The sequence below is a fragment of the Neophocaena asiaeorientalis genome, unplaced genomic scaffold (genome assembly GCF_003031525.2).
Source record: "Neophocaena asiaeorientalis asiaeorientalis breed wild unplaced genomic scaffold, Neophocaena_asiaeorientalis_V1.1 scaffold177, whole genome shotgun sequence".
Classification (NCBI taxonomy): Eukaryota; Metazoa; Chordata; class Mammalia; order Artiodactyla; family Phocoenidae; genus Neophocaena; species Neophocaena asiaeorientalis.
Genome location: NW_020172779.1, coordinates 5464434 through 5485830, shown reverse-complemented (window position 1 = coordinate 5485830; position 21397 = coordinate 5464434). Strand labels below are relative to the sequence as shown.

Here is a 21397-nt window from a genome sequence, read left to right as displayed (position 1 = left end):
AGGGTTACGGTTGTCATGGGACTTTTAAATTGAATCCTGACACTGGTGACTTCTGCACAACCACATACAGAAGGCTGGCTCTGTATCTGAGTTGTCTTCTGTATTTGTAATACTGCAAGTTTATCGTCCTCCCTCCCACTGAAGTGGCTCAGCCTGCAGGGATCTGGCCTGTGTCTTTGCACGCACCAGGCCATTGGACGTATGCAGTTGGCACTCCACGAGTAACACAATAGAAATCACAAGTGGACATATCTAACATTTTCCTTTTGGTCCACCCTGTAATGTATCTGCAAAAGGCATGAATTATAATTAGGCAGCAAAGTTCTAAAGAGCGTGAGTTTCCATTAAAAACTTGGAAGATTCAGGACGGCCTGTGTTTGATTTGGCTGATTCAGCCCCATAAAAATCTAAACCTATTCATGTTTCTTTTCCACTGAACAAACTTCTTATTCCAAATAATTTACGCTGTTATTAACAAACTATAGATTTTTACGGGCAGAAAAACAGAGAAATACAGGCTCTGACACCTCATCGTCCAAATGGGGCCTATCCCAAGACTGCTGAACAGGTGACAGCATGCTATATTGAGGTCCGATTCGGCAGACAGAGAGAAGAATCAGACTGGGGTCTGGGTTACCCTGGCTCGCATCACAGAAAGTCTCTAGTATCTGTTTTTCATGTACAATAATACTTCGAAATAATAGAATGCAGAAATACATCTCTTCATAATTACAAAGAAATTATGTGTGAACTGGCAAAGCCTAGGAGGGAACATAAATAAAGGAAAATAATTTGATATGCAGCAGGCATGCAAGTGATCTAAAGTGTTTATAGTTACAAATAACTTTTTTTTCCCTTCTAAGTGCAAGGCATGTTCACTGTAGGCAAATTAGAAGATACAAAAAGCAAGGACTCCAGTCCTAGAAAAGAATCACTTTTAACATCTTGGTTTGTAACTTCCAGAAAGAAAGGTATTGACGTAGTATTTGCTCTGGGAATAGCAGTTTTTTCCTACACTGCACATATATTGATGGTCCTTTCGTTTGATGTTTTGATGTCTGCTGTGTTCCTTGTTGACCACCTCTTGGGGTCAAGGTGGTATACCTGTCACCTTTAAAAAAGCCCTTCTTCCTTGTTAGCGGTCCTCAGGGCTGCTCGATCCCCCTCAATGCTTCCCTAACATCCATGCCTATTGCATGTGGCCTTGGTGGTGTTTTCTGAGCTCACGAAAGACGAGTACTGCAGGAAGAGGGCAGGGCACTGACCACCAAGCCTCTGACCTCCTGTTCTGAGACTCACTCTTCTCCTAGGAACTGACAGGAAGAGAGTTATTTCTCAAAAGTAAAACTACAATCATATCTGAGTTTAAAAATCACATAGACAAGCCAACATCTAATGCTCAATTGCTAAATCAAGTTGTTCAGACAGAAAATCACCATGAGTACGTCTACTGGGCGTTACCCAAATAGCTACTAGTTTAGCTAACTGGGTAATAACTGGAGTACTTTTGTTTTTTTGCTTTTTATTTTTTTGTTTTATTTTTGGCTGTGTTGGGTCTTCGTTGCTGCGTGCGGGCTTTCTCCAGTTGCGGCGAGTGGAGGCTACGCTTCGTTGGGGTGCATGGGATTCTCATTGCAGTGGCTTCTCTTGTTGCGGAGCACAGGCTCTAGGCGTGCGGGCTTCAGTAGTTGTGGCGCACGGGCTTAGTTGCTCCGCAGCATGTGGGATCTTCCCGAACCAGGGCTCAAACCTGTGTCCCCTGCATTGGCAGGCAGATTCTTAACCACTGTGCCACCAGGGAAGTCCTGTGAGTACTATTTTTAATAGGAGGTAGATGCTCCCTCACTTGCGAACAACTGTGCCCTAACGTGCATCTGGAAATTTAGCAGAAATAGCCTCTTCTTCTGTGAGAGTTGGAGTTGCTTTCCCCACAGGGAACCACTGATTTTTAAAGAATTAGAACACAAGAAAATACACCGATGACTAACAGCAGGCTGCATGATTAAATGCACAGTGACTCAGAGGCCTCCCGTGACCTTACAGTACCTAAGGATCAATGGTAAGGACATGGCTTCTCGGGGATTCCCCACAAGTGGAAGACGTAGGCTGAAGACGACATCCAGGACAGTATCCTTGGGAATAAGCCCCGGATAAGAGTTTCCTGACCTATCCTTTGCTTATTCACAAAGAATGCAAAAGGTGGGGAAGACTGGGGAGTAGAACGTCTGGTTGTTTTAATTTTCTAATTATGTAGAGAAAAGCAAGTGGCATTTGTTATTATCTGCAATACAAGTCAAAGTAAGAGAGGAAGGTCCTCAAAAGAATATTCCAGCCCCTCAAGATGCCTTAAAAGAAAAAAAGAAAAAAAAGAAAGCTTTTAAGGATATAGTTATATATTAACAGAGAATTTTAGATTTCCTTATCCTTGAAGTGATGAAATGTTCCAACTACATGTAGGCTAATATATCAATATTTGTCTATGTCTTCACTTGTGTTTCTCAGACTGAAGGAATACTCAGGTCCATGACAACCGATAAATCTTTCTTTTGGAATGAAAAAAACATGTTAAAAAACACCATTTAAGGGACTTCCCTGGTGGCCCAGTGGTTGAGAATCCGCCTGCCAATGCAGGGGACATGGGTTCGAGCCCTGGTCTGGGAAGATCCCACATGCCCCAGAGCAACTAAGCCCGTGCGCCACAACTACTGAGCCTGTGCTCCAGAGCCTGTGAGCCACAGCTACTGAGCCCGTGTGCCACAACTACTGAAGCCCGTGAGCCTAGAGCCCGTGCTCTACAACAAGAGCAGCCACCACAATGAGAAGCCTGTGCACCACAACAAGGAGTAACCCCCGCTTGCCCCAACTAGAGAAAGGCCGCACAGCAACGAAGACCCAACGCAGCCAACAATAAATACATATATACATACATACATACAGAGTTAAAAAAAAAACCAAACAACCACTATTTAAGTACCTAAGATGAGGACTGAAATTGAAAGCTAAGCTTAGAGGCCTCAGATCTCTTAGAACTGGATATACTTTTGATAAGCCTTGTAGGCTGTAATTAAGAGGAAGGAAATCAAATGTTCTAAAATGTCAGCCTGTGACTGTCCGTGAAATGACAATAAAGTCTGGGCATAGTCATTCTTTACAGACAAAATGCAGTCATCGCCCATAATAAGGGCTCCCTCATACATCTCTTTTGTGAGGGTCCAAGGTGGGGCCATTTGGTGCTGAGATGGGGTCACCAGAGCAAAGACATGGGAACTCCTGAGTTCACAGGATATTCCCTCCTGAAATACCCTTTCCACCTTGGGTGTCTCCATAAATACTCCTCATTCTTAAAGACTCAACTCAAAGCTTCTTTACAACCATAACAGGCAGAAGTACAACAAATTGAAGGATTATCTATCTCAATCATGGCTATATCCCCTACATTTCTATGGTGCCTTCCACATAGTACCTAACCCACAAATATTTACTGAATGAACAAATGAATGAATGAATGAATAATTTGCCTCCGTATTACCTGTGCCTCCTTTGGCACTTATCCCATCGCACTGCTTGTTCTCATGTTCACCTCGCCCGGCACCATGAGCCTGATGACTGCAAGGACCATGCCTTATTTATTGCTCTAGTGTCAGATCCAAGCACAATCTCACACATAGTAGGTGTCCAGTAAATACTGGAAGGCTAACTGAATGACTGAATGTCTACACCAAAATGCAGCTGACTGTTAAAAAGCAAGGATCAAAAAAAAAATTCCTTAGGCTGGAACTCTGCTTTTACTTTCACATGTCTGGCTTTTGTGAAAACTGTTTTTTTCTGACAAGCTCCTTATGTGGCAATGTTAACTACTAGCGTTATTTAGAGATGAGTATCATGGACTCCAATTAAATTTAAGTTTCTGTCATTTTTTAAAAAATGAGCATAGGGACTTCCCAGGCGGCGCAGTGGTTGAGAGTACACCTGCCAATGCAGGGGACACAGGTTTGAGCCCTGGTCCGGGAAGAACCCACATGCTGTGGAGCAACTAAGCCCGTGCTCCACAACTACTGAGCCTGCGCTCTAGAGCCTGCGAGCCACAACTACTGAGCCCACGCACTACAATTACCAAAGCCCGTGTGCCCAGAACCCGTGTTCACAACAAGAGAAGCCACTGCAACGAGAAGCCCACGCACCACAACGAAGAGTAGCCCCCGCTCGCTGCAACTAGAGAAAGCCCGCGCGCAGCAACGAAGACCCAATGCAGCCAAAAATGAATAAATAAAATTTTTGAAAAAATTGAGCATAGCTGATATAAATGAAGATCTAACTTACTAAAAATATGATTTAGCTAAGATTAAAATATCCTTAGTTTTCTGTGGAGTTACCAAAAATATTTAGAATAGAATAAAATCTTTTCTATTATTTATTCTGACTCTCAACCACTGCGCCACCAGGGAAGCCTCCTTTTTTTCTTTTTTTAATGAGAATTTTTATGATCTACTCTCTTAGATCTTACTCTCATTAAAATTTTAAGATCTTACTCTCTTCTTTCTTCCTTTTTTGAAACTTTTAAAATAGACTTTACTTTTTTAGGTTCACAGCAATACTGAATAGAAAGTAGAGAGTTCCTGAATATCCCCACCCCCTACACTTGCATGGCCTCCGCCATTATCAACATCCCTCAGTAGAGTGGTATATTTGTCATATCCTTTCTTTTTTAAAAGTCTCATGAGAAACCACATCAGGGCTACCTGATTCCCCCTTACTACTAATCTAACACTGACCCTCCACTATTTTCTTTTACAGATCTACTAAGGCAGAGGCATGTTTGTTCTAGTTCATCGTTATATTCCTAGTACCTGCCACATATTAGTCACTCAAGAAATACGATGAATCAATGAAATACAAGGTCTGATTACAGATTTTGACAAACCAAGGGTGTGACCTGTTGGTGTGTCAGCTATTCCTATAAATGGCCTCACCAGGTTTTGAATGCTAGATTCTTTACATGTACAAACTCACTTAGTCTTCACAAGAAGCAGGATGGCAGGCACTACTGTTAACCCTAAGAGAGGCCTGTGATTCAGAGAGGTTAAGTCATTTGTCCTTAGCTAGTAAGTAACAGAGCCAAGATTTCAACATAGGCAGGTTGATTCTGAGGCCTATACACTTAACCACAACACTCCCGGCCTCTCCATCCCAAGCTGGACCTAGAGGCTGAGTTTGTCTTGTTTGCTCTAGTCATGGCTTCCTTTACTGCCTGTCCAATCAATCTGCACATTTTCTCTGGTCCCACACTCAGAAATCAGCCCTGTGGTTATCATATTTCTTCAACTTACTTCCTGTGGTTTACACACTTGCCCTCTGCTCGGAGCAATACTTGGGGTTGATTTTAATAGGATTTATCCTGCTCACACTGATGACTTGCCCAGGATCTGGCCTTTGGTTATCAGTTCCCTATTTTCCTTGGCCTGTTGGCCTCTGAGTGGGAAGATTTTACCCATTCCTACGGTCCCATGACCACACCAAGCACTCAGGCTGGAGTCTCATGCTACTCCAAGGAGCAGAGACATTCTCTCTTTATTCCAGACATTCTGAGCAACTCTCAGAATTTATGCCCCGGCAGATATGCAAGGCCTGGGTAATGTTTTCATTGTAATTCTACCAAGAAGCCACAGAAAATGTGAGACAAGGTTTCAGCTATGTTATTATATTGTCTGTTGCCTGGGAAATGGCTGGTGATAAATTCCAAGTATAGTCTGTTTTTCATTCAATGTATGCTTGAATGCCTGCTAGGTACAAGGTACTGGATCAAGTACCTAGCTACAAGGTGGCAGATTAATTGGACTCAATCCAACAAGTATTTTATGTCCTTTTCCAGGCTCTGCTATTTTTACATGCTTGGCCCATAGGATTAGTACCAGCATGTGGAGCTCCACATTTTGTGCTATGGTGGCCAAGACTTCCATGGCTCACGGGCCCAGCCGCTCTGCAGCATGTGGGATCTTCCAGGACCGGGGCATGAACCCGCGTCCCCTGCATGGGCAGGCGGACTCTCAACCACTGCGCCACCAGGGAAGCCCCTACATATTGGTTTTAAATGTAAAAGAATCTTTGCAAACCACTGCTAAGGGTCCCTCTCCCTATTGCCTTTTTCATAAAACAACTAGTCATCTAGTATGCCTCTATAATTCAGGGCTCAGCCAGGGAATGGTAAACCACTCTAGATCTTTCAGGCAGAGGGAATTTAATACAGGGATTTGGTTACATGGGTGACAGAAGGACTGAGAAACCAAATAGAAATGATGAGGCAACCCATAACATTAGCAACAGCAGGAAGCAACTATCACCCCTAGGTGTGCAGGGACAAAAAGAGGAAATGGTGTGCCTGGAGCTTTCTGGTAGGATCTAGAATGAGAGTGAGAGATGCTCCAGTGGAAGCAGGAGCCACACAGGGGCTGTAGCCACAGCTGGAGTGGCAGAGGAGGCAGGGGTGGGGCTAAGAGGAGAAATAGTCTGACTTTTCTCCTCCTCTTACCCTCTAATCCTCCGCAGTGCCTCCCATTGGCTGAACCTGCTCAGGAGCAGAGGGCAAAGAAGCCTGGAAACACAGTGATGCACAGCTAAAGGAGGGAGAGGAGCAAACCGAAAGCAAACTCCCAGTCCAGTCCTAATATCAGGTACTGAGAATTCAGAGTCAAAAGCATCCTTCCTGCCTGTCACAGGTCACCATGCAGTAGAGAAAACAGACAAACGAGTAGCTATAATGCGGTATGAGAATTGCAACAACAAAATATGAGGGCGTCAAACTGAGGCATCTGTGGGGGATCTCAGAACGCTTTCCAATAGAGCTGACCGTCGGAGTTAAGTCTTGAACAGCAGGCATTAGGCAAGGAAAGAAGGGATGGATGGAAATGCACATGCAAAGACTTGCTGATGAGAGAGAACAGGGAGCTAGAAATGGTTTGGAAGAGCTTTGGCGGCTGCTGGCTGGGGAGTGGTCTAGGTCACGTCAGGACAAATTTTGTGTATCAGACTGAATTTGAATATGGGCCCTTATGTGCATAGAACTCCTTCAATACTTTCTACCTACCCCTTTTACCCCCCCTTTTTTTTTTGTTTGTAGTAAGTCATACTATTTTTCTTAAAGAGGAACTCAAACTGTTTAAGCTTCGGGACCCACAAAACCTGGGTCTGCCTCTGCTGGATGCTACAAAGCAATACAACTAGCTGAGGTGGACCAGAATCCCAGAGCTCAACCCCACCAACAAACACTGTGCAGGCTTCCCTGGTGGCGCAGTGGTTGAGAGTCCTCCTGCCGATGCAGGGGACACTGGTTCGTGCCCCGGTCCGGGAAGATCCCACATGCCGCGGAGCGGCTGGGCCTGTGAGCCATGGCCGCTGAGCCTGCGCGTCCGGAGCCTGTGCTCCGCAATGGGAGAGGCCACAACAGTGAGAGGCCCGCGTACCGCACACACACAAAAAACAAAACAAACAAACAAAAAACCCACTGTGGTAGTCCCACTGAAAAGCTGAGGAAAACGCACTGAATCATTAAGTAGTGCTACCCAGTAGCCAAAGGGACCCACTCACCAGATCAAGAGCAAGACAACAGGATAGTTTGCACTTCAATGTTTTCTATCGCTCAGAGACATGATAATATAGGCAGGAGGTCCTCAGGTCTTTTGACCACAGACATCTAAATTAGACACACTTACATTTGGGCAGTGGAGGGCAGGGGGAAGCACAGAGGGAGGAGGCAGTGAAGGAGGGAGAAGGGAGGACAGAGGAGAGAAGATGATGAGGTACCCAGCTCATCATCACACACTAACCCTATCTCCTTGTTTGCAGGTTGACAGTTCACAGCTGCAGGGGTGGAGCAAAAGAGAACAGGGATTAAACAGGGCACCAGGAATCCTGGTGTTTTGTCCATCTAGTTTTGCCACTGATAGTATGACCTCATAGGTACATAATAAGAATGTCAGACCAAACGCCAGTCTATCACTTTCAGCTCCAAAGTTTTGATTGCTCTTCCTCAAATGCCATATCATTTCCAGCGTTGACTGTTGGGAAAATTATAAATGATACAAAGTTGGCAGGAAAATGAGTCAATTGCTATAGCTTAAAAAATGAGTATTGTAGGTTCAGTATGAATTCAGCCATTTGATGGTATTTAAATAGATATTTAAATTAGAGCTTGATCTGGTCTTTATTCTTTACAGAACTGAAAAGTGATGTGATGCTCTCGGAAAAGAAGGGAGTTTTGTCAGGGCATTGGGACAAGGCCAGGGTCTATGGAGTTTAAAACAAAACAGCCAACAGCCCTTCATAATAAGCATGAAGAATCACTATTAAGGTAAATACATCCTATATCTTGGATCCTCATCATGTTTTTCTGAACTAGTAAAAAGTCCAGAAAAGTCAAATTACTTTGCTATATTCATATAATAATTTAATGTCAGAGTTAAATCTAGAACCAATGAAAATGGAAAGGGTTAATGAATATATCTTCTCTATGTATGTTTTCACCCATCTACACAAATGCATTTGGTATACTTATTTACTATAATGTTTTTATTGCTTTAAAAGCCATGTCAAAAAATTCACTGAAAATGGTTTTTTATAGCTAATACAAACAGCTTTAGTTTTATCCTATAAACTAGTACATGGTATACTTCCATTTCACTTGTTTATGTTCAAGGCCAGAAATTTAGAAAATGACAAAATGCATTTCTACATTTAAAAGATAGAGTGGGGAAAAGAGAATTGGATGAAGGACGTCAAAATGTACAAACTTCCACTTATAAGATAAATAAGTACTAGGGATGGAAAGTATGACATGATAAAAATAATTAATACTGCTTGCTTATATATGTAAATTGTCAAGAGAGTAAATCCTAAGAGAAAAATATTTTCACAAGAAAAAAATCATTTTTTCCAATTTCTTTAATTTTGTACATATATGAGATAATGGATATTCACTAAACTTACTGTGGTAACCATTTCATGGCGTACGTAAGCCAAATCATTATGCTATATGCCTTAAGCTTATACAGAGGATGTTAATTATATCTCAATAAAACTGGAAGAAAAAATGATAAAAAATAAAGTAAAGGGAGTCTCTCTCTTTCTCTATTTCCAGATTGCACACACACACACACACACAGAGGCAATATAGGCAGAAGATCCTTTGACCTTTTTACCACAGACATCTAAGTTAGACACACTTAAATTTGGGCACTGAAAAATCCAATGCTTTTTCTATGCATTTAGGAAATGCATATAAAATATATCCAGTATAACCAAAACTTCTATTTAAAAATTTCACCCTGCTCTCCCGGCTAAAATTATATGATGATGATTTGAAGAAAATGCTGATGTTGTCAACTTGGCAGTCATTGGCTATTAACAGGATGTCTTTAGATTGATGAACTAAACCACATGGGCTTCTGCTTTTATCATGGCTCTAGGGTTGAATGAGAAATGGCAGCCAAAAAGCTAGCCAAGTGGTAGTTAACACCATAAATCACTTATGAGTCATGAAATAGCTATCAGATAACAGGTATTATGAGGAATAAAAGGAAAACAGACATTAAATTTGGTTTGTGGGGAGCATGTAGTCTCATTGGTGAAACAGGATTAACAGAGGTGAAACCAATAAAGGACAATTCAAGAAAGTATATTCCACCTTGGCGCTAAACAACATGTTTTGCACAGTAATGAGGTAGGGATCGGCCATCCATTCATTTGTCCAATATGTGTTCAGGCTCCTTTGTGGAGGATGCAGAGATGAAAGGCACAGTCCCATTCAAGGAACTCACAGTCCAGTGGGAAGACAGACAAGTACACCAACAATTACAATATAATGGGAAACTGCTATGATGGAGGCGTGTGTTTGTGGACCAGGGAGTACAAATGAGAGAGATGTTACTCAGATCTTCCACCTGTTCATCCAGTTGGAATAATGTAGTGTAGCAACAACAAACACACTGGCCAAACAAATAAACCACAGTGAGGGATGAGTGGTCTGGCAGAGCTGACTCGTGAGATGAGTTTCAAAATTTGAGTCTGATTGAGCCAGAGGAAGAAAGAGAGCTCTGGGGAGTCAGAATAACATGTGAAAATCCATGAAAGGCTATAAGAACAGGGCACAACAGGAATCAGCCCTGAGTATGGAAAGGAAAAGGCATGTATGAAGATGTGGTAAACCGAAATAGTGGTCTGAATTCTTCACTATTCTGCGATAGAATTATGCATCTGTTCCCTTGCAACAGGCGCATGCATCTCCCTATCCCTTGGATTTTGACTTGGCCGTGTGACTTGCTTCAACCAATGGGATATCAGTGGGCAATGATGTGAACAGAGGTTTGAAATATGACTGGTGGGTGGGTTGCCCTGTTTATTTCTGCCAATGCCATAAGGAGAACATAGTCTAGGGAGCTACTGCCCACCCCCCCAGCCAGGACCCCAGCAGAGCAGAGCTGTCCTTGCCTCCCACAGACATGTGGTGAGAAATAATATCTATTGCTGTATGTTACTGAGAATTTTGTGGTTTGTTATGCAGCAAAAGCTGACTCATACTGAGAGCCCTGAGTAATTCAGTTTGGCTAGAGTGAAGGGTACAGACTTGAAGTGAAGCTGACTGGGAAACATAACCTGGGAATACACAAAGATATCTTCCTGAGATGGCATTAACATTGGGCAGTATTTCCAGCATATTACCCGTTACCTAAGACAAGGACTGAAATCCAATGCAAAGAATCTGCTACAACCTACTACACAGACATTCCAATTAAGGATTTCCAAAAAAATTTAAGCTACAGAAACAACTATATCAGTTTTCATGGCAAAAAGAAAACAAAACAACAGTTACAGTTTTTTGTTATTGTAATAGTCATATTACAGTAGTACGAAGAGTGGGGACACAACTTAATGATAATTTTAATTTGTCAATGACTTTTTAAAATAATTCTTTGTGTTTGACTGGCAAATGATTTCATCCTGATTACAATGAATTCCAGAAAGAGGGACATAAAAAGTGTTAGTCTAAAAAAAGCCTTTTCCAATAGGTGCCACTCTTTCAAGGTGCTTAAATCTACATCTTATATTTCCCTCTAAAAAGCTACATCTGGCATTTGAATACTTTAAAGGAGGTGGGGGAGAAAGACACCCATTTAAATGGCAAAAACAGGCAGACACAGCACGAGCCAACCCTTCACAAGCGTGCTAGACACCAGACTGCGTGGAAATCATTCTTACAGATGAAAGCATCACCGTGGTTACATGGCAAGGGCAGAAAACCTTGGTTGAATTTAGAACAATGTGGTTAAATACATATTCACAAATTCTATGCTCCTCCCTTCAAATGTACAGCTTAGCCCCCCTCTACTTGAGCATGGGCAGGGCTTAGTGACTCCCTCCTAATAAAGAGAATATGATGAAAGCAAAGCTGTGACTTCTAGGACTAGTTACAAAAGGTACTGTGGACTCATCCCTGCTCTCTTGCAGGGATTACGGGCTCTGAGGAAAGCAGCCGCCGTGCTGTGAGAACATCCAAGCATCCCTATGGAGAGACTTATCCTTCCCATGCAAATATAAGCAGAGTAGTCAGGGAGGGCCTGAGACCCTGCTAATTATTCCTGATAGTGAGTGAGCCAGCCATCCTGGAAGTAGATCTGCCAGCCCCATTTGAGCCTCCAGCTAACTGTAGCCCTGACTGACATCTTAACTGCAACCTCATGAGAGACCCTGCGCCAGAAGCACCCAGCTAAACTATTCCTGAATCCCAGACCCATAAAATCCATGATTATATACGTTTTGTTGTTTTAAGCTTCTAAGTTTTAGAGTAATTTGTTCGTAGTAATAGATCAATACATAGGGCTTCTTTATGCAGCCATGGTAAACGCAAAGGGTCACTCTGTAACAGGAAAAAAAACCAACCTACAAAATAAAAGATGGTACAAAGAGATAAAGAGAAAGAGCATTCATTGTCAATGCCTTAAGGTCACTATACATTAGGAAAACACAATCCGTCAAAGCTTCAGAGAAAGGTCTTGTTCCAAAGGACATTCAAATTGGACTTTACCGGATAATTAATGGGTGTGAAAAGAGAAAACTATTTCTCTGGAATTCATCTCTCAGGATATGAGAGGGAGGGGATAGGAAAGCAAGAGAGGAAGAAGACGAACATGTATTTCAGCAGATTTTTATCAGCAATGGAAAGACGATGTCTCATGCAGCTGAGTATCAACCATAATACAACATCACAGGGAAGACTTGTAAATATTTAAGCATCAACCAGTAACTTATTATGAGAGCTCTACTGGCCCTCTATCTTTCATCAAGTTGATCTGCCCCATAAAGAGAATTTTTCCAGGAATAAACCAGGATACGAGGGACATTAAGAAGTTTCACAGATGCTTACCATTGAGGCATTCCTGGCTCACAACTACTATGCTTCACTTCTGAATTTGTGACCAAAGTTTTCTGCCAAATGTATCGTCTATGCCAACAGCTCTTTTCAGCCACAGGAATTGAACATAAGAACCCTACTTCTCTCACCCAGCTTTGAATCCACTGGGGACCTAGCTTTTTCTCAGCCCTGTGGATTCACAGTAAACTGTGGCACGAGCATAAGGGACTCAGTGTTAGCTTTAGTGTGTCATCTGCTGCCCTGACAGCCACTTCTCTGTCTCTGAAAGGTGGTGTCACTGACTTTAACGGCAACCAGAAGATGGCCGATTCCTTTTCTATCTGTGTTTGCTTAGGGGAGTTCAGTTGTGTTTCATCTTATCCTTCTCCCATCCCCCTTTTCTCATTTTCTGAAACAAAGACAATCTTTTTCAAGTTAACCACAGAACCTGACTGATAAAAATTCTGGTTCGGGAAGATCCCACATGCCGTGGAGCAACTAAGCCCATGAGCCACAACTACTGAGCCCACGTGCCACAACTACTGAAGTCTGCGCGCCTAGAGCCCGTGCTCCGCAACAAGAGAAGCCACTGCAATGAGAAGCCCGCGCACCGCAACGAAGAGTAGCCCCTACTCGCCGCAACTAGAGAAAGCCCACGTGCAGCAACGAAGACCCAACGCAGCCAAAAATAATAAATTTTTTAAAAAGTGTCTTTATCATGTTCATAGGTACCCAAAACAGGTCACCTGACTTCTCAAAGCTGGTCATCTGCCGGGTCACGGATGCCCCAAGGCTATCCAAACACAGCAGAACAGAATGCATTAAGAAGCTTGCAAATAGTACAACTACAACCCACTAAGACACTGGTTAGTCTAGCAGTTCACATGCTATGAACTGTGGATATTAGGAGCCATAATGAAACAGGGTTCACCAAACCCTGCACAGTGCTGGCCTCCTCTGTGAAACCCCTGCCAAGCAATGAATTTAAAGGTGACAACGGGGCAGAGGTGAGCAGGCACAGATATTCTGGAATCATACACATCTGGGTTTGCATTCTGGTCCCCTGCTGTTCAGCTGTGTGGCCTTTGTGACAATTGACCATCCGGCTGAGCCTCAGTTTCCTCACCTAAAAATGGGGCTAATACGGATCTCATAAAAGTTTTATGAACATTAATAATGTACTAAGCAACTGCTGATTTATTAAGTAATTGCTTAATAAATGATAGCACCATTTCTTATCAAAGGCCACAGTGCGGTCTTCCTCTAACTTCTGACAGCATGTACTTTCCATATAACTTGCTTAGCAGTTGCCATCTCCCTACTTGTACATTTAGGAATATATCATATTCTTTCCTCATCCAAACCGTGTCTTCTATTTTATCCAAATGAGATTGTATATACGGGACCCAGCACAATATTGCCAGATGCATCTGGCGCCTAACATAACAAGCAAAAGCCATAAATCATAGTATTATCTCACGCACTGCCCAGCCAAGAGCTTTACATAAACCTTGAATTTCATAAATATTTGTTGATTTATTATAGAAAATAAACCAGCTATGAATTCCAGCTGTTATGGATATACAATCTAAACATGAAAATCTTTAGTTGGATGGTTCCTCTGATCCAGTATATTTTGGAGAATCATGGAAACTGAAGGAGTTGCATGAAGACTGAAATCAGGGAAATTTCCCAGTTCTTTTCAGATAAATAAGTAAACTGAATTTTGTGGACTCTAGACCAACTAAGCTACTGTTGTCTGGGTTCACAGATGGTTCAAGATATCGGTGTGGATAATGAACATTTAAATAAATGGAAAAAGGAAATAAACAGATTGGTCATCTGGGAATGACATGCAGAGATCACAATTAGAAATTGATTTGTCAAGAGGATCTCGTCAGAATCACACAAGGCTAATTGGAGAGCGAGTTAAGGTCAGAATAGTTAGGACTCAATTGTCACAGTTCAGGGAACAACAGAGGAACCTCAGAGCTGATCCCACCCATTTTTCTAAATTTTGGAAGCCAGGCTACAAGGCCATTTACCTGAAGATGGTGCAGAGTTTAATGGGGAAAGGCAGCAAAAACGTAGCCTAGTCCATGGAGGAATCGCTTTTCTTTGACATAAGTTAACAGTGAGGAGAGAAAGCAGGCGCGTCACATTTTGCTTCTGTGATGCAAGTGGAACCCCTTCAATTCTGGGTGCCAATAATCAGCCAAGTCTCAGCTGGAGTTTAAGCTTTGGAGGAACAACGTGAGCTGCAGGATCTCTTTGAATCATTAAAGTCTGAGGACTCTCTTTCTATTACAACCTATGGGAGAAGACAGCTAAGAGACTGTTCCACACAATCTTATGAAAAATACTTTAAGTTAAAGGAGACAAAGGGTTAATGAGAGCGAGAAAGACAATCAGATGGAGTGAAAATACAGTCTTCTGTTAGGAAATAAGGAAAGTCGTGAATGGTCGTCTACTTCACTGAGCTGATGTGGAAGGAATGTTTGCAATTTCTATTCTCTAAAAATGCATATTCTTTGGATATTTCAATGATAAGAATGGCGTTTATCAGGGGCTTCCCTGGTGGCGCAGTGGTTGAGAGTCCGCCTGCCGATGCAAGGGACACGGGTTCGTGCCCCGGTCCGGGAGGATCCCACATGCCGCGGAGCGGCTGGGCCCGTGAGCCATGGCCGCTGAGCCTGCGTGTCCGGAGACTGTGCTCCGCAACGGGAGAGGCCACAACAGTGAGAGGCCTGTGTACCGCAAAAAAAAAAAAAACAAAAAAAAACCAGAATGGCGTTAATCAAAGATCTTGAACTAGAACAGTGTATTTCAAACTGAGGTCATAAAATCCAAAGGTGCCCCTTAGCCATTTTTTTTTAATGTTTATATTGGAATATAGTTGATATACAATGTTGTATTAGTTTCAGGTGCAAAGCAAAGTGACTTAGTTATACATATATCTCTTCTTTTTCAGATTCTTTTCCCATATAGGTTATTACAGAGTATTGAACAGAATTCCCCAGCCTTTCCCCATAAGGTGCCCCTTAGCCATTTTTTTTTAATGTTTATATTGGAATATAGTTGATATACAATGTTGTATTAGTTTCAGGTGCAAAGCAAAGTGACTTAGTTATACATATATCTCTTCTTTTTCAGATTCTTTTCCCATATAGGTTATTACAGAGTATTGAACAGAATTCCCCATGCTGCCCCTCAGCCTTTTAACAAAAGAAAACAGGAAACAATAGTAAGGAAAGTATTATTTCTATTTGCCTCAGTTATGTAAGTTTGAATGCACACACATGCACCTGCATACAGCATCACGATGTAAAGTGTATTTCTTCTTGTTCATTATGTTTTAAGAAGTTTGAAAAACTAGAATAGAGAAATCAGATGGAGTACTTCTGGTGAAAAATTAGCCATATCAATAGAGTCATGAATTTTTTTTTATGAAACTCAGCAGAAAGTGGGGTTCCCCTCAATGCTATGCCAGAATCTTAACATCCATACTTCTTTCAGTCTTTCTTTGGTAGCTTATTATTTGTGTAAGTACACCGCCTAGCAATAGTACTTATTTTTACTCATTATAATAAAGTGTCCTTTTAAAATTGTATTCTACAGTATAGTGATAATCATATTTTATACAGAAAAAAAATCAAACTGAGCTCTGGTTTTTATTTCCAGTCCTGACACTGGCTGACTTCTAGCCTCTTTGGGCCTCGATATCTTTATAAGCTTCTTTTTTATATAAAATGAGAGGGTCAGGAGAAAAGATGGCTGAAGTTTCTTCAGTTTTAAAATTCTATTGTTTTGGTTTCGTGGAAAGGCAGACATTTTTCTGTATCAATCTTTTCTGGGTTTTTGGACCACAAGGCTAATATCAAAGCATGAATCACTTTGCTGTATACCTGAAACTAACACAGCATGGTAAATCAACTATACTTCAATAAATATTTTTTTTAAAAAAATTATTGTTTTCCTTGCAACCATGAATCCCAATTGCAACAGGACTGGAATACTTTGCTGGGAATGAAAAGTCCCCTGGGCGCTGGCCTATAAACCCCTACCTTAAACCCCAAAGCACACCCTCCCAGTTGGTGATCAACCAAAATCACCCTCCCTCATGCTCAGAGGGCATTTCTCACTTTCTCTTACTGTCATCCTGTGTTTGTGAAATACAGGATTTTGCTTATCTACTATACTCTTTCGGAATATATACATACATGTATGTCAGAAAATTATATCATGGAAAATCATATTTCGAGGGCTGTCTGGACCACTGTTTGAGGATCCTTGGCTGACTTTTCTCTGATCTAAGCATTCAAGTGTTCTTGCAGAGCAGGAAAGACTCAGTCTGGCAGGAACGAGGACAGGACTTCCAAAAAGAACAAAGACAACTTGTGACTTGCCGAGAGTGACTCAGGCACTGGCTCTGTGCTCCCTGAGTCACAGCTGATCCATCACCAACCCCATTAGAGGGTGTCCTGTTGACAGAGGTGGCCACCTTCCTGGCTGCCAGATCGTTGGTACACTGCGAGGAAATTATGTCCTTCTCTACATCTGCTGATTTAGTACCCTGGCACAGGAAAACCCTTTAGAAAGGAAAATCAGAACTGGGTTGCAATCAAAGCAACAATTATCTGATGAGGACCTATTATTGCAAAGCAATTCAGACCTGAGCCCTGCTTTCTGCCATCATGCTGTTCATTAACATGTGATGACTGCTAAAATGGGTGGGAGAGATGGTCACAGCATCAGGTATTCAGGGGGTGGAGACATCTGTTGGTCCAGAACAATCAACAAAAACTTCACGCATGAGACAGGGGTTAAGCTGAGACTTGAACTAAGAGTGAGATTCACATAAGGCAGGGAAAGGAAAGGACATTTCCAAAGGGGGAAGAACAAAGTGTCCAAAAGTGCAAAGGCAGAAATGCACATGGCCTGTTGGCATGGATCAAGAATAAACATGAGATATTATCTTGGTAATCTGCATTTTACATTTCAAATTTGATCAAAGAAGTATATCCTACCCATCTCATTACAGCAATATGACTCACAAGAGCAGATAGGTACTAGTTAGCTTTTCTCCCAGTCTACATTCCATAAAATTGTGTCCTAGAAAATACTTTTATTGGTTATCTCCTTTCCTATCACTTTCTTTGTGGCTGATATGTAACCTCTTTTCCCACCTCTCTTTGATCTGATCTGCTTCTGGAGTGGGAGATCTTGGCCAATTACAGAATAGGGTGAAATTCAATCGAAAGAGTCCATTATTGTATTACACAACACTGCTAAGACCTGTAAAGGGTAGAAGAAAAGGCTAAGTAGGATCTCTATTTGAAAGAAACTTTAGTAGGAAAGATTAAACATTGGCCCATGGAACTGTTAAATAAAATACTGCCTCATGTTATAGGAAGATGAGTCACAAACAGTATTTAATTTGAAGTTTAGAACTGGCATGGTCTACATAAGCACATGTAAATCATATGTTGATATGACTCATGCCTTACCTCAAGGCTGACTGTTGCCTGGTATGGGCACTGCACAAAAAAATGTACCAGACCTAGGAAGTGAGCTCTCTACTTGCCATGACACATGTGGACAAAGAATGCTGCTTGCCATATGAGCAAACAAAAGATGTTGTGTCCATCAAGCCGGCAGCCACTACGGCTGCCCCCAACAGTGCACCCTGAGGAGATTCAGGATGGAAAAGAACAGAATACTGGCTCTAGGTAGTTAAGGTTCGTATCAAAGCAATGATTTCAATGAGCCCAGACTCTTGCATCTTCCCATTCATAGGAAAGTGCTAAATTCATTAATTTGAGATGCCTGTTTTTCCTTAATTAACAGTTCTCTTTTGATGTTCCCACTACCTGGTTTTTGTTGCAAAACTCCTACAAATCCAGGTCCTCCTTCATCTCTTTGGAGCAGCTCCTCAGACCCATCTGAGAGGCTGCATCCTAGGCTTAAGTCCTCAGTGAGTCCGCCAAATAAAACATAATTCTCAACTTTTAGGTTGTGTGTGTGTGTTTTTTTTTCAGTTGACACATATGTTTGATGCTACATCTGTCCAGAGTGGGGTATCATTTTGTAATTCTACCTGGATGGGCATATTTTTTTAAATTCATCCATCTAGTGGGGACCTCTTTCTCTCATGAGCTCAAAAGCCTTTTAGAGGTGAACTGGGGTTTCTGATCCTCCCTTTGCATACAAGCAGACGTGGCTCTTAATAAATGTTTTGTAGATCACTCAATTTTCTCAATATTGGGAATTAATAAACAAGAAGCTGAAGAGTAGATGGAATAGAATTAATTTAGGTCCATTATTTGGAACTCTATCATTGCATAAGCACCACCGTTACACTCTTGTTTCGGCTCACTCAGTGACAGGAGTGGTCCAGCTTACCTCGTTCTCCTGGGGTCCCTGGCACACCCGCGTTTCCTGGGAAGCCTGGGGCACCTGGGGGTCCTTGTTCACCAGGGGTTCCAGGTGAGCCTGGTCTCCCAGGCTCTCCAGGAGGCCCTTGGATGGTCCGAATTGATGTTGACTGGCTGGGGATCTGGTTGAGGATGGCTGTGTACCTGGCCATATGACCTGAGACACGAAGGACAAAGAAGCATTCGATGAACTGTCACACTTAGAAAGGGAGAACTGAAGGCATCATCTGTCAAGGTTCCAAACAATTCTCTTAGACACCCACCAACAGGAAGAAGCACATCCCTCTGAAATAAGATGATTTCCAACTGAAAACTTTTTGCATCTTACTTTGGATGATATTAACAGCTGGACTGTATTCAAGTCGCATCTCATGTGTTTGGAATTCCACAGCTCACGTCAGCATCTCAGTAAACATCAGTGACCAGAAATCATAAATTTTATCTTCACCCCCAATATTTATCTGACCCCTAAATCCTCACCCAGCTGCCCCTTTTCCCCAGCGATTTCCACCCAAGTAATATGTCTTTTTTCCAACCCACAAAGCCTGTCCCACCCTCTTGCTCAGTAATCCCCAGACAAGTGCTCTGTTTCAACTCATTTCTTCATTGCCAAGGCTTTTTGCAGAAACCTTTACTTGGGTCCCAGCTGCAGAAACTCTGAATAGCTTTAGTTTTTAAAAAAATCTGGCGCTCTCTCCCAGAATCCCTTAACTCAGCTGTGCCTGGAAGAATGTATTTTAATAATTAGAAGTATAGATTGAGAAAGTATTTGATACCATAATGCCCCATTTTTCAGCATCATCAGGAGATAACATTTTCCCAAAGAAGTGAACTTTCCAGATGACTGTCATTTATTCCTTTGTAAACATTCAACCCTAAATAAAGAATAGTAACCATTTTTAGAGGGATGATTTCTAAGATATAGTCAATGTGTTCTTAAGCATAGGACCATGACTGTAAGTAGGATTGGCCTCCTGATGACCCAGGAGCCATTAGTAGGCATGTTCATGAATGTCTGGGTGGGGTCAGACATTTCCACATCTGCTTTTTCAGCTTCCTCCTTTGATAAAAGGGCCATCCTTTATTATTGATACTTCCCTAGCTGTCATCACCTCAGTCTCACACAGCTTCCCACATAAACTTTCCTAGCATAATTCAGATCTGGACTGAAAACCAGGTAACTGAGCATGTGAGGAATTATATGCTAAATGATAATCAAGTTCTGAGGTGAAGCATAAGGAAGGAAATAAGAAGCCCAGAGAAACGTGAAGTGGGGTGTGGGCAGATGACTGAGGTACCAGAAATAAAGCTTCTGGGTGGGTTGGGTTTTGCTCATAGACTGGCATAAAATCTCTTCTATTTTTTTCCTCTGACAATGACATTGACAGGCAGGGCCTCCCTATTTTACTGACATGTTTCAGCTCTTGTATAACCCCTGTTGGTTTCTATTTCCTAGAAGTTATTCACAAGAATCTGAGAATTGCTGATGGGAAAAACTGGATTTTGGACTCTCAATTTTTAGGGCATGTTTCAAATAATCACATATTTATATAAGATTTTTATTCTACAGTGGAATAAGATAGCAACTATTGCGAAATCTTCCTTATGTTATAGTCAGTGAGTCATATTAGAATTTAACCCTTAGGTTTCCTTAAAATCATTACCCACCCATTTACAGTGTATACTTGAAATGAGAAACTTACAAAATAATCCAAGGTACAGGTTAGCTTTGGACATATTCTACTTAATGTCGTTTCCCTTTTACAATTAATTGTATTTTCAGAGATCCTATTTTGGCATTAAACTTAAGTAGTTTCATTTAACTGATAAATTCTTTCACAACCACTAGTTCGGGCAACATAATACAAAATGAAATAAAGTTGAAATATAGGGAGCATTACTACATCTGAAGATAGTAGCTTTGTATTCAGTTTGCCCTAAGATTACGTCTTAATGAAAACTCTTCCAAGCCCCTGTAGACCTTCACTCCATGCTTTCTGCAGGATGAGATCTGGGTTTATCTACTGCAGATGGAATTTTGGACCCAGCCAATAGCACCTTCTTGGACACTTACAGGATTCCCAAACTTCCCAGGTTAAAAAAATATAACCTCAAAGCTGTTAAGGCAGCCGCTTAGGTAATGTAGGCCTTGGAGATGGTGGATGCTACAGAACCAGGGGGCTTGGCAGCAGAGTTAGGCCAGAGCTGTCTGGGTTTGAGAGGAATATTTCATCTCCATGTGGCCTCAGATCTTTGTGGAACTAAACAAATGACTGGCAGAGAGAAGGGCCCACTCTAGTAACCCTCTGGTTAGATTACGGAGACAAAATATAAAGTCAGTGGGCAGGGGAGAAATGCACAGATGCGTGGGTATGTAAGTGAATGAGCATGAATCAGCAACTGAAATACCGGCCTGTGGGAAAGTTCAAGTTTAAAATGAAGAAATGGGACAGGTGTGATATAAAGTGTGTTCCAGTGTAATTTTTGGCACGGAGCCCAAGTATCATGTCAAATGTTCACATGAAGCCTGTCCCCATGTGTGCATGTATGTTTGTGTGTCTGC

At 41.9% G+C, this 21397-nt stretch overlaps 1 protein-coding gene across 1 annotated transcript in view; it reads right to left on the bottom strand.

Annotated features, from left to right (window-relative positions):
- The window catches only part of COL14A1 (collagen type XIV alpha 1 chain), a 220797-nt gene that overhangs the window by 4497 nt on the left and 194903 nt on the right, over positions 1-21397 (bottom strand). Inside the window, exon 44 of the mRNA XM_024741240.1 lies at positions 18803-18991. Within this exon, the coding sequence (XP_024597008.1) occupies positions 18803-18991 (189 nt within the window). The remainder of the gene's footprint in view (positions 1-18802; positions 18992-21397) is intronic.